At 44.1% G+C, this 12,784-nt stretch overlaps 1 protein-coding gene across 1 annotated transcript in view; it reads left to right on the forward strand.

Annotated features, from left to right (window-relative positions):
• The first annotated feature begins 5,510 nt into the window (after positions 1 to 5,510).
• The window catches only part of GABRA4 (gamma-aminobutyric acid type A receptor subunit alpha4), a 39,803-nt gene continuing 32,529 nt past the window's right edge, over positions 5,511 to 12,784 (forward strand). Inside the window, exons 1-2 of the mRNA XM_052780143.1 lie at positions 5,511 to 5,872; positions 5,996 to 6,114. Of these exons, the coding sequence (XP_052636103.1) occupies positions 5,790 to 5,872; positions 5,996 to 6,114 (202 nt within the window). The 5' untranslated portion in view covers positions 5,511 to 5,789. The remainder of the gene's footprint in view (positions 5,873 to 5,995; positions 6,115 to 12,784) is intronic.

Consider the following 12,784-nt stretch of genomic DNA (forward strand, 5'->3'; position numbering starts at 1 on the left):
TTAAACTTGGCAGCCCTGACAGGGGAAGGCAGGGTACAGGGCAGTGGCTTCCCAGATTCCTCCCCACAACCCTGGCTGCCATGTCCTTCACCTCGATGAAGCAGAGACAGCCTCGTACTGCTTTTAGAAAAATCTGTATTCCCCCCTGCATGAAGAGATCTTCTTGCCATATTTTTCTGGGGATGCCCATTTTAGAGATGGAAATCAGGAGATCTGCTTTATTCCTCACTCTGCCACTGAGGAGGTGACCGTGACCTGCCCTGATGGCCCCTGCATCTCTAGGCTCCTGCTGCAGATGTGACATGGGTCAGTGACATGCCTGATTATATGAGTGTGTGTGCTGGGGAAGCAGCAGGGTAAGACGAGAAATGAGAGATGGAGGCATAGGAATTCTCTAACGATTTTTTGCTGAGAACACTTTTTGCCCCAAATTGGCAGTTCCTGCAGTGAGTGCTTCCACAAACATGTTTCCATTGCAGTGTGTAGCGGTCCCCTTAAATATGAAGCTCACAGTTTACCTCCTTAAACATCCATGTGTCAATCACTAGAAGAATCCACATAAATCCTATTGCAATCAGTAATAGCAATATATATGTGTGTGTGTATGTATATATATATATTTGGTACTCAAAGGATTTTCTAGCCTTTTTCCAAGAAATCAAGGACATGTGTGTTAAAATAACCATGGTACTGTAGAACAGTCTTGTAAATACCATATGTCAGAGGAAAAAATACACGGCTAAATGCATGTCGGCATCAGTTCCTGCAGTTTCGTAGGAGTTCTGGCCATGGAAGTGAAGCAAAGCTGGACCAGCGGAAGGTTCAGTTCTACACAGAGCTTACGCTGTGCCTTGAAAGGACTGCTGAGGTGGTGATTAGTGAACTGACCTGGGACACAGCAGACTGGAATTAAGCTCCTGTTCTGGTGCAGATTTCTTACATGGTGTTATGGTGTTGCATTGTCACTTTTTTTGCATCTCAGTTCCCAGCAAAACAGAAATAATAGTACTTTCTTGTGTCCAATCCTTAGTTAGTCTTATCTATCTAGACTGTAAATTCTGGAGAGAAAGAAATGCATCTGGTAACACACTAACTACAATGAATGCAATGGGATCCTTCTAAAACTGGAGGTAACAACTTTGTGATCAGATACTGAAATGAGAAGCTGGAAAGAAAACTACTAGAACTACAGCAGGGGCGAAAAGCTGGACTAGAAGAAGAGCCAGAAAGAGCTTAAGCATCTTACTGCTCCCACAGCAGAACTGAAATTGCAATCAATAGACTCAAAATCCAGACTCCTTAAACATAAGCACTTCCCTAGAGGTGCAATCAAGGCCCACAGTATCCTCATGTCCCCACTGATTAAAAACTCTTCCCTGAACAGGTAGTTCAGGGTTCTCCTGAGCTCCAGATCAAAGTCTTGATAAAGCCAAGGACAGGTGGGGGTTTTTTTGTAGGTTCCCATGATCTCTTTAATGTGTGTGGATGCAGGAGAGGAGGGGAGTGAAAGACCCCTTGCACACTTGAGGAAGTGCAAGGATGGGAGTGAAAGAGCCTCTAATTAGCTGTACAGAAAACGTATTCATATCTTTTCTTGGTCATCTACCAAAAATGGGATTGGGGTATACCTTTTCCAAAGAATGGATATTCAACCCCTGACCTTTAAAAAGGATGTATGTGAAGACAAGCCGTTTGATCAAGACTGTAAGAAACTCTATTGATATGGGCAGAAACTGTAAAAAGTCCAAGAAATCAATGACTTAGCTATTCAGATAAAGAAACATTTAGGTGCTTGGCAGTGACCCCAGTTTTATCTCCTCTTTTCTAAGTGTTAGAGGCTTTTAACTATGCAATATATAGTTGGGCAATAAAGATTTTTGCAGTCTTTTCCATATAAGCTTCTCTATCTTCATGGATTTGATGCCAGGACTATATCAGGTCAAAATCAGCTGAATAATCAAATCTGATGGGGAAAAGGATGTAACCTATAATTTACCTATATAACCTGTTTGTTGGTGGAGGCTATAGTTTACCAAAAAAAAAAAAATATTGAAAGGTTAGATAATGCCTTCCACAAGAAAAGTACCGGCTTCCTGTTTCTTTGCACTTAATCTGATGGTAAAGTAGAAATGAGAAGAGTGATGAAAAACTTTTCTGCTTCTCTGTGTGTTGTGATAAATAAAAAATTATCAAGCTATACTTGAAGATCCATAGCTTTCGATAAAACTGCTTTTGAGGCTTGGCCAGAATGTCTGCTTCATAAAAAATTATTAGGAGGATACATCAGCATAGGGACAGTAAAAAAAAAAAAAAGTATTTAAGATATTCAAGTGCTTTCTGAGCATATGGAGCTGGGCAAAAATAGTCCCCTTCTTACAATAGTCCACGATGGGTGAGATTTCTTTGGAGAAATCTTGGAAGAATTGGTGGTAAAAGCTGGAGAAGCTGAGAAAATGCCGAATTCAGCAAACATTTTTAGGCACCATCAATCCAGCCTGTGACCACGAAATCCTTCTTGGAGTCATCAAGTTCTTTTAGAGACATGATATAACCCAGAAATTCTTTGAAGTGATCAAAGACCATTTGAAGCAGTATTTTTAAAATCAGCATACATCTGCTGGTGACAGAGAAACACCCTGGGAGTTTCTGTATGTGTCTATGCTACAAATACATTACAAAGGAATAAAGAATATCTCTTAAGATGCAATTCAAAAAATGTTGAAATTAGCCAGGGCAATGCATATATCATAAGGTATAAACAAGTACTCAGAGGTGATATATCTGGCTTACAGGACTGTTTACTGTTATTTTCAACTGATTTATGTTTCCTTCAAGCCAAGTTTTGTAAAAGTTTCAGCAATATACAAATGACACAGTTTTTCAGATACCAAGGACAACAATCTGGTTTTGGTATTAATCTCACTGAGTTCTTGATAGTCATTGCTGGATCTAAGGGAGATATTAACCACTGATAAATTTGAGAAGTGTTAGAATTCATTTTCTTGATTTAGAGAAAGTGATTTCTCATTTAGTTTTAGCACTTGTAGGGAGTAAATGCACCCAGATGTCACCTGGATCCTACATCAATACAACCTGCGGCAGGGAGGGTGTGACAGAAGGGCACTATGTCTACCTTTTCTTAGAAAAAACAACATGAGCATCTTCTTAGAAGCCGTGAGTACTTCTTGCCTGGTGCCCTGGCATGGCACATCCACAAATCTTTCAACTTGATGTTACCTTTACTGAAGTACCTGTACTGAAGAGACAAAAGGAATCAATAATATTATTCTTTGTTCTAGAGAACCTGGGAATCATTCAAAGACCAGCTCAGTTCCTAAAATTGCTGTAAAGAGGGGTAACGGAGTGAGTTTCTTTGATTTTTACCTGTAGCAGAACTACTGGATGTACAGCATCCAAGTTCCTTATGACTCCAGGCATGGATCTGAGAGGGTGTTGTGATAACATTTCTCAGGACATTCATGTGGGGACATCATTACCGGTGAATACCACTTTTCTATTTCAGTTCGCACAGGTGTCTATACATATGCAGAAGGTAATAACACAATCTAAACCCAAGGGTGTCCCCAGCTCTGCCAGGGTGTTGTTGGCTTTCTTCCACGGCAGCTGCTAGAAGTGGCAGTGCTGTAGAGCTGTGGTTTGCTCTGTGACTAGCCGACAGGATTCTTCCCAGTTCTCAATTACCATCTATTGCCCTTGCTTCAGTTGTGAGTTTGGCTTCTGCCAGCAAAATTTTTCTGAGGTATCCCTAGATCAGATAACCTTACTTAGAAATACTTTCAGTGTTCTGCAACAAGGGATTACTTTTCTTGCAAGGGACAGAAAAACTAGAGACTCTTTTTACTGGAGGCCAATTCTATGTATCCCTTTGGCATAGTCCATGCTACAGCAGAACACTGGTCCAGAAAAACAAATTACATCACTTTATAGATCAAAAGTGGCTGATTAACCCAGGCAAACTTACCTGATGTGGTGAAGTTAGACTCCTGAAGAGCTGCTGATCCATCCTTCTGTCGTTCCTGATCAGATTGCGAAGGGAGCCAGGGCAGTGGACTCTTGCTGGCGTGCTGGTTTTCACCTGTGTGTGGAGTTAAACAGGCTGCTCCCAGAGCCTCGTCACAGGAGCCAAAGTGACCTTGGCATGACATCCTACCGTCTGCATTGTCCAGGCTTGTAAATACTGCATGGAGCACACGTGCTGTCCATAGGCAGGCTGCCCGCTCTGTGAGGTTTCAGCAGAGGATTTGTCGTTCCAGTAAGGCAGTCAGATCAGGATCCTGTAAGGCAGTCAGGAGATGAGGATCCTGTCAAAATCTCAGTAAGCCGACTAGTAATCTGCAGAGGCCTAAATTGGGCTTTTAAAATTGGAAGCAGAACTGACTGCCTAGACAGAGTTTTTTGAAAGATAAACAGCATCAGCAAGCTAAATGGATTTCAAGCACAGCTTTAATTGTTTTTCAAAGGAATCAGCAAAGGGCACCCTAGCTGGAATAAGTTCTGAAGTACAATCAGGAAGATTTCAAGTGTACAGTAGTTTTGAAGATAATCAGGCATTTCAGTGCTTGGAGATACTGTAGCAAGTAATGAATAAAGCCTTTTTATGTCAGCATTGACAGTACTGTAGTCTTGGAGTCAATTACAATACCTGCTCTATGTGCTCCTGCACGATGAACTTCACCATCCTCATTAGAACTGACATGCACGCCGATTTCCAAACCTAAACAGTTGTCCCTGCAGCACGCTTGATCAGAAGAACAAGTTGTTTATTGCCAATACCTATTGTGTGGGGGACGCCCCCCCCTTCCCTTCCTTTCCCCCTCTCTTCCCCTCGGCACCCAACTATCCCAATAGCCCGTGACAGACTAGCAACACTTCTGAGTGGATTTTACTGTAATTGTTGCAGAATCCCTTGGACCTCGCATAATGGAAATTATTTGGGTCACCAAATCTTGTTTCCTAATTATAGGAATGAAAAGAAAAAAAAGAAAAAAGATAGAATGTGAAACCATTCCCTTATTCTGGCATTTTTGCTTTTAGAAACCCGGGATAACCCACTCGCTGCCATCCGTTTCGGCTGCGCTCTGTTTTAACCTTGGAGTCAGAGCTCGCTTTCCTCTCCTCTCCCCCCCAGCTCCTCTCACGCCGGAGCGGAGGGACCCTCCCGCTCCCAAACCCTCCTCGCTGGGGAACTGATAGCTTCCCGCCCCCCCGCCGCTCTCGGTTTAGTGTGTGTGTGTGGTGTGTCCCTCTCCCCTCCTTGGGGAGCAGAGATGATTGGGACGAACGAAGGCTTGCCCGCCGCGGTCACCAGCGCCACGCTCCCAGCCACCCTTCCCGCACAGGCACCCCACGCGGCCGCACCCCCCGCCGGCAGGCCACGGGCGGACCGGTGGGTTTCAGGCTGCGGCGGCGGCCGGCGGGGGAGAGCGGGGCGGGGCGGAGCGCGGGGCCGCGGGCGGGGCGGAGGGGGGGGGGGGAGGAGGAGGAGGAGGGTGAGCGGGGCGGGGGACGGACCGGCGGGGACCGGCGCCTGTTGCCCCGAGAGAGTTAACGGTGCGGGGAAAGTGGCCTCTCCTCCGCCCGGGCCGGGCGCCTGGCAACCGGGGCGCCGCGCATGTAGGGCCGCCGGGGGCTGCCGCCGTCGCCGCGCCCCCCCCCCCTTCTCTCCCCTCCCCTCCCCCCCGCCCCGCCGCCGGGCCCCGCGTCCCCCTCCCTTCCCCGCCCCGGACAAGGCGTTTAACGTGCCCAGGCGTGAAGTATGGCATGCAAAGATGGTTTCTGCCAAGGAGCCAGCCATCGCCATGTCCTCGGGTCTCTCCATCGCCCTCCTGCACTGCCTGTGCCTGGCGACGTGGTGAGTACCCCGGACGGTCTGCGGGGGGGGGGGGGGTCCGGGGCCCGGGGCGGCCGGTCCCGGTGCCGCTGCCCCCGCGGGCTCCCGGCGGCTCCGCTCACCCTTTCCCTCTTTGCCTCGTAGTCTCACCGGGCCGCCAGGGCAGGGCAAAAAAGAGGAGAAATTGTGGCCGGAGAATTTCACCAGCATCCTGAACAGCCTCCTGGATGGCTATGACAACCGGCTGCGACCGGGATTCGGGGGTACGGTGGCGGTGCGGGGCCGGGGCCGGGGCGGGGGGGGAGCGCCGGGCAGGGGCGGGGGGCAGGGGCGGGGGGCACAGCGCTTGCCGATCGTACCGACCCGTTACCGACCGAAAACCTGTGTGGCGTGTCCCACCTCTCCCCCCTCCCCCGGCCCGGGGTCCGAGCGCTCCGGGGAGGGAAGGGCCGGCGGCGAGGCAGCGCCTGGCCCCGAAAGCTTCGTGGGGGTCCCCAGTAACCCCGGCCGTGGGGGTCCCGCTGGGGCGGTCCCGGGCTCAGCCCCCGCTCCGCTGCTCTGCCCACACCCTGGGCTCGGGCTGCTGCTGCTGCTGTTGCGCTGGAAAATAAAAAGCCCTGAAGCTGGCGTGCGTGGGCTTGATGAGGGTGGAGGGACCTGTCTGACATCCAGATTCTTCTGGCTCTTGGTAGTTTTTGACCCCTAAATGCCACGGATCGGGTCCTAATAGAAACAAGTGCACTTTTACTGGCCTAAGAGGGCAGGTCTTTGATGAGTTCTGTTCCACTAGTTAGGGAAAACCAGAGCTCAGGTGCCTGAGCACACCAATTCTTTACCACAGTTGCTCGAATTCCAGCTTTGATTTAGATGTAGTAGACTTAATTGCTGTATAGGAATTACAAGTGGAGGAGTCTTGAATTTGCCTTCACCTGTGCTCTGCATGCGGGGGTTTCGTGCCCCTTCCCTGCCCCTTTCGTGCCCCAGGCTGTTAAGATGCAGTTCTGTGCTGCTGAAGAAGCAGCCAGACTTGCAGTTCTTTATTGGTTTTGATGGTGCAGTGTAGAGACTTGGAACCAAAAATCACTAGGATCCAGACGAAATAAAACTTTATTTTGTAATCTGGAACGAAGATATTAAAAACACAGATTTGAAAGTTAAAAAAAAAAATTAAAAGGAAATGCTACAGCCCTTCTTGGGATGCACAAAGCTGTAAGGAGCGTTTTATAGGCTGCTTCCTATACAGGATTGAATGAGATCCTTGCGTAGGTTTATGTTGCGAAATACTTTCTTCCTCCTCTGAAAGTACCTTCTTCGTGCACGTGATCCATCTACACTGACATGTATGCCAACACGTTCCCCACATGCCATATACAGTGCTCACATGCATGATCGTGATTGTTAAAGGACAGCACCTGGCATCGTTGATCACTCCTTTATTATGGAAAAATGAGGCCTTCTGTAAGTTAGCTTACACATTAAGCGAGAAGGAAGCTAAATTTACTGGCACCCAGAGAGATCATTGGGAACCGGTAGCCTTTTGCAATTTAGTCTCTGCGGAGAGGTTACAGACACTTCTGCACGCGTACAAGAGAAGTGCTATGTTTGGCATCATTTTAGGTTGAATGCCAACTAATTAGTCATCTAGCAAAGATGCTTTATGAGCATTATCAGATTTCCAAAATTAAACAACTACTAAATATGTAATATGACATACAGTTTATGTTGATTTTTTATTTTCATACAGTTGTCCTTTGCAGGATATTTTGCAAGAGTGGATCTTTTTCCCCAGTAAGTGTTGCAGACTTTCAGCAAAATGCTATCAAGGAGAAAAAGTTCATTGTATCTCCCTGAACTTTTATAACGGCAATATTGAAGTAAATGATAGAGGGAGAAAAAAACTCTCAGATTTCAGCCTGGGGAAAACACTTCTGGGTTAATATTTCACAAAATGGATATTATATTGCTTCTTGCTTCTTCCTTACTTGTAACAGCTAAACCACTCATCTTTCCGTTCAGAACTTCTAAGTAAAACATGGGGAAAAAAAATGCTTTATTTTTGAAAATGATGCCTGCCTCCCTAGCTCCTTACAGCAAAAGTTATCTTCACCTGATTTGGCAAGAACAACTTTTAAAAAAACCAAACCAAAACCAACCAAAGAAATTTCTGCAATTGGTCAGATCTGACTTTTTGACATAACTCAGAGTAAGAACTATGCATTAGTTATTAAAATATACACTATCCAAATCCCTATATTTGGGGGTGTTTTTTGCTGTTAAATCTTTATGACAAATGGGACTTGCCTCTTAAAAGTGGTTTACCCACTAGTTTGTAGCATAGCAGACAAAATGTCAGAGGGGTTTGGCAATATTTAGAGACGGAAAGTATAGTGTGTTTTGGTAATGTTAAACCTACATCACTTTCTGATGAACAGCAGAATATTTATTTTTGTTTTATTCTTGAAGCTGATTCACCATCTAGTTTTCACGTGGCTCGAAATGTAATGAAGGTTTTATTTTAAGAACAAAAGGCAGCACAGAGGTCTGACTGATGCTGATTTTAAACTTCAAATCAATGAAAACATTTCTAATTCTGGCTCAAATTATGTTTAAAATCAGACTTGGGGAGGTAGCCAAATTTTGAATTTTGCTGGCATCTTCCAGAGTTGCCACAAATAACAGTTCATGAAGTTTTTTCGCATGCAGAGCAAAGTAGAAAACGTTAGATTTTTGAAATTTCCTAAAACTGGATCCAAATTCTCCATGCTATCGTTAATTGGCACAATTTTTGGTAGTTATGGAGGAGAAGTTAAATTGCCTGAGAATGCTTACAAATGGGGAAATGGTCTCTCAGGAGGGTTTTGAACCTCAGTGGAGTACGTGGAAGCTTGTCTTGGTACTTCTTATGCAGGAGCATGGCACATGTTGAGGGTTAATAGAAGAAGGAAGTTTCCCATGTCATTGGATTGACACCTTGCATTACAAACCCACTATATTAAATGGATTTAACAAACCTAAAAAGTTGCTGTCAGTTGCTAAGCACTCTGAGGTTTGGTAGTGTAATAAACAAAACCAGAAGGGTTTATGAAAAGGTTATTAAAGACCATTTAAGTGAAAGTTCCCATTAAGTTTGGGGGGGGGGTGTCTAACGAAGCAAGAGAGAAGCAGAGATTTCACCTAGAAATTTAGTGAAACAAAGCAGAATGGGCAGTTTTGTGTAGTAAAGAAAAAAAAAAATCCAAAACCCAAATGCTGTCAGGAAAACTTTAAATGCATAAGAGTTTTGAATTTCAGGAGAGGGAAGGTATTTAGGGACTAATGAATAAAGTAATGCTGTATGATGTTTGAAAATAGTGTGGTGGAAATGAAGTAAATCCATTCCCTACACTGTATGCTCCATTATATCATTATCGTGAATTTCAGAATGCAATTAGTAATGCATGTGGGTTTCCTGGTCAAAACCACTCTGTAAGAACAGCGTGTATACAGAAGCCACTTGTAGTGAGATTAAATAAAAGCATTATCTGCTGGAAAATTCAAGAGTATTACCACAGTGCTATTTTGATTCAGCTGTAAAACTTTGAAGCAAAAGCATTTCTAGTTATACCCTAACTCCAGTTTTCATTTGCTTTTAAAAATTTTGTGTATGACACAAAGGAAAACTCTAGAAAGTTGCAAAAGCTGGCTTTTCTCTGAAAATCCCCTTTCTGCTGGTGGTTAGTTTCAAAGTGACGCTAGAAGTCCAGAGAATTTTTAAAAGGAGCATTATTTGCTTGAAGTGAAAGGCCTGGGTCTGATTTGCCATTTTAAACACTGGCATGGTTTCAGACTTTACCTGAGCAACTCTTGACATAAGTTAAGGGCCTGCGAGATCCAGTCTAAATGTGTATTGGATTGTAACTTTAAAAAATGTAATGGTGTCTTTGAAACTTTCATGATACAGTAACTCATCATACTTAAGCCTGCACTTCGGGAAGTAAGAAGGAATGGAGGGACCGAAGCTGGTGAGGGCAGCATCACTGTGTGCTGCCATGTATCTGCTAATTTTAATGAATTGTGCCTTTTAGAGAACATCTTATCTGGTGTCTTGCTTTTAATGGCCGATTGTATGGCCAGACCAAAGAAAGAAGGTGGTGTGTGACTTGCTTCCTGCCCAAGGCTCCTAGGTTGACTGTGAAACCCACTGACGTTAGCTCTTAACAAGCTGACACAGCATGTTCCTGGCTCATTGTGGTGTGACTGCCCATCAGTCGGTGAAAGCTGGAGCTCTCTCTCCTCTTGCGTTCTGTTTATTTGTGTGAGGTAGTCTGGCATGAGCTGCAAGTCTCACTACCAGCTCGCGAAATGGTGATAGCTCTGTGCCTTTCGGTTTGGAAGTTGGCATGTACGCTGGCTTGTGAGCAGAAGGAACAGGACCCTGTTCATTCGTTTTCCTTTTTCTTTTCTTCCTCTTTTCATATTCTTTCTCATGATCTCATACCTGTGAAAATGTAGCTGAGTACTTGGTGGAATTAAATATGTTGGCCACTGTCTCCCCTAAGAAGGGTAGGAGAGGGCTTCTTGGCCCCTTTTAGGCTGTGTGATGTTCAGCTGATGAACAGCATTTCTGAAGAGTTTGATTTCCTGTCAATGCAGGAGGAGTGACTTTAGTCAGAAAATAAACACAGAATAAATTTGAAGAGCAAAGACAATTTTCTGTTTCTAGAGAAAAGCAAAATATCTACATGATTATCTGCTCTTATTAGGAACTCGTGTACCTTCAAGGTTCTGTTGCTCAGCGTAATGGATATTGTAATTTATTTTTATTTTTTAGATTGCAAATGGACTTAAAGTGAGCATTGTAAAGTGAAGCTGATCGTTTTTTTTTCAGGCAGTTGTCCAGTCTTCCTCAGTTGGTGAGAGTAGATGACTCAAAGGCTTAACAGGATATGGTCTTAGATACCTGTAGTTGGCTGATTTGAATTTGGCCCAGGTTAGTAATGCTTGAAGTCATTACCATCTGTCTGTTGTTCAGTGACCTGCATAAAATTAGCTGATATTCTTAGTCCGGTTCTTAGTAGACAGGTGTCCACATCATGAAAATTGGCACCAGCATCAAGCTTGTTGGCTGTCTCAGCAGAGATTATCTGCTGATGAACAGGCAAAGAAACAGTAATCTCCTCATTTCTGGAGGTATGGTTTTCCATTTTCAGGGTTCAGACATGCTGATGGATGAACATATGTAGCGACAAAGGTTGTTGTGTGCTGCTGCTGCCTTTGTTGTATTTGTCTTTTGGTAGAGAATGTAGCCCACGTGTTTGAATTCCACATTAATTTTTTAAAAATGCCCTACCTAGTTGTTCTGGCTTCCTAAGGGAAATCTTACATATAGCAGGTGTCCTCAGCTATTCCTTCTGATAGACTGAAACAAGAGAACATGCTTGATATGATGGCTTCTCCCCCCCCCCTTTTTTTTTTCTTCACTTGAAAGATATCAGACCTATTCAGGCAGCAAGAATTTGGAAGGAGAAAGCACCAAATCTTTCACATGTAGTTATATTTAAAAAAAAAAAAAATCTGTAGCAACTACTTTTTTTTTTTTTTTAGATGTCGCTGTAGGAACTGATGTAATATAATTTCATGTAGTTTATGTATCCTGGGACTGATCTCATAATAGCAGCAATAACTGCACTTAGAAGTTAAATTGTACTTTGTATGTTGAAACCTTTGTACAGACTCGTTTGTTAATGTTCCCAATTGGCTGTGTGACTCCTGATGGCAAAATCTGCAATATATAGAAAGCCTGTGCAGGATCTGACTGTTTACATACAGTGGAGATCTCTGCAGTGATAGTTGCCTATGGAGACGCAGGGATAATGGAGCCCAAAGTCTTTCACTGGGAGCTGTACTGCAGTTCAACCCATATGTTGGCAGAAAATGCATGGGAGAGCTGTCTTATGTTCCTCTTCACAGGGTTAGGGCCTGGCATCGCTTCTTCAGCCCACATGGAACATCCCTATCTAACACTGAACTATTCTGGCTTTTTGCAGGGGTTGCTTTTAATCCTGCCTGAGCTTCTTTAAAGTATATTATCTTGCAAGCAGTGATTCAGACTTAACTGTTCCCACTGCAGTGTGTAGGACTCTCCTCCTATTTCATTGACATAAAAATACACACCAGTATGTTATAAATAGTTCTTCAGCATTCCTGAGGATTTATGGTAGATAGATGCTTTCTGAACATCCATTGAGGGATGAGCCCAAATGGTCATATTTAAAGTTAATTGGCCTTCTTACAACTTGCTGCATTTTATTGCCAGTAATAGAGTGTTAAGGATTCTAATAGGATCTTCTGCTTGCAGAGCCTGAGTTGATTAAGTGGTGCAACATGTTCATTTCGGAGGGCTGCTTAAATCACCAGTAAAAGTAGGTTAGGTGACTACAGATCACCTCCTCCTTGACAGGAATTCCCACGATTTGAAAAAAAGCATGACTCACTATTTGTTCCCCGCTATTGTTACCAACTGGAGTTATGTTTTCTTCTAGAACAAGACTAAGGGATAGGTTTTGGTGTCGCTATAGATACTCCTGGGTTGGCATTAAGTACTGGGATGTGCTAGAAAATCCAAGATTTGGCCTCGGCAGTTGTGCACTGACAGTGTAGGTGGAAGACGTGGAGCACGACGGGGCTGCAGTTGGAGAAAAAGCATTAGGGAGATAATCAGCTTCACTGTCCCTTGCTGCTGTCTTCACTCCTACCAAACATTTTACTGTTTGACCAAAGTTTTGGATGCAAAGCAAGGATTTGCACATCAAATGTGCAAATCTAGCTGGATAACTGTTATGATGCCTAAAATATTTCTTGATCCTCATTCATCTGCCATTTTCTAGTGGCCTAAAATGTGATTTTAACATTTGTTTTGTCACTGTACTGCCATCATGTCAGGCATGCAACCAA

The sequence above is a fragment of the Harpia harpyja genome, chromosome 2 (assembly GCF_026419915.1).
Source record: "Harpia harpyja isolate bHarHar1 chromosome 2, bHarHar1 primary haplotype, whole genome shotgun sequence".
Lineage (NCBI taxonomy): Eukaryota > Metazoa > Chordata > Aves > Accipitriformes > Accipitridae > Harpia > Harpia harpyja.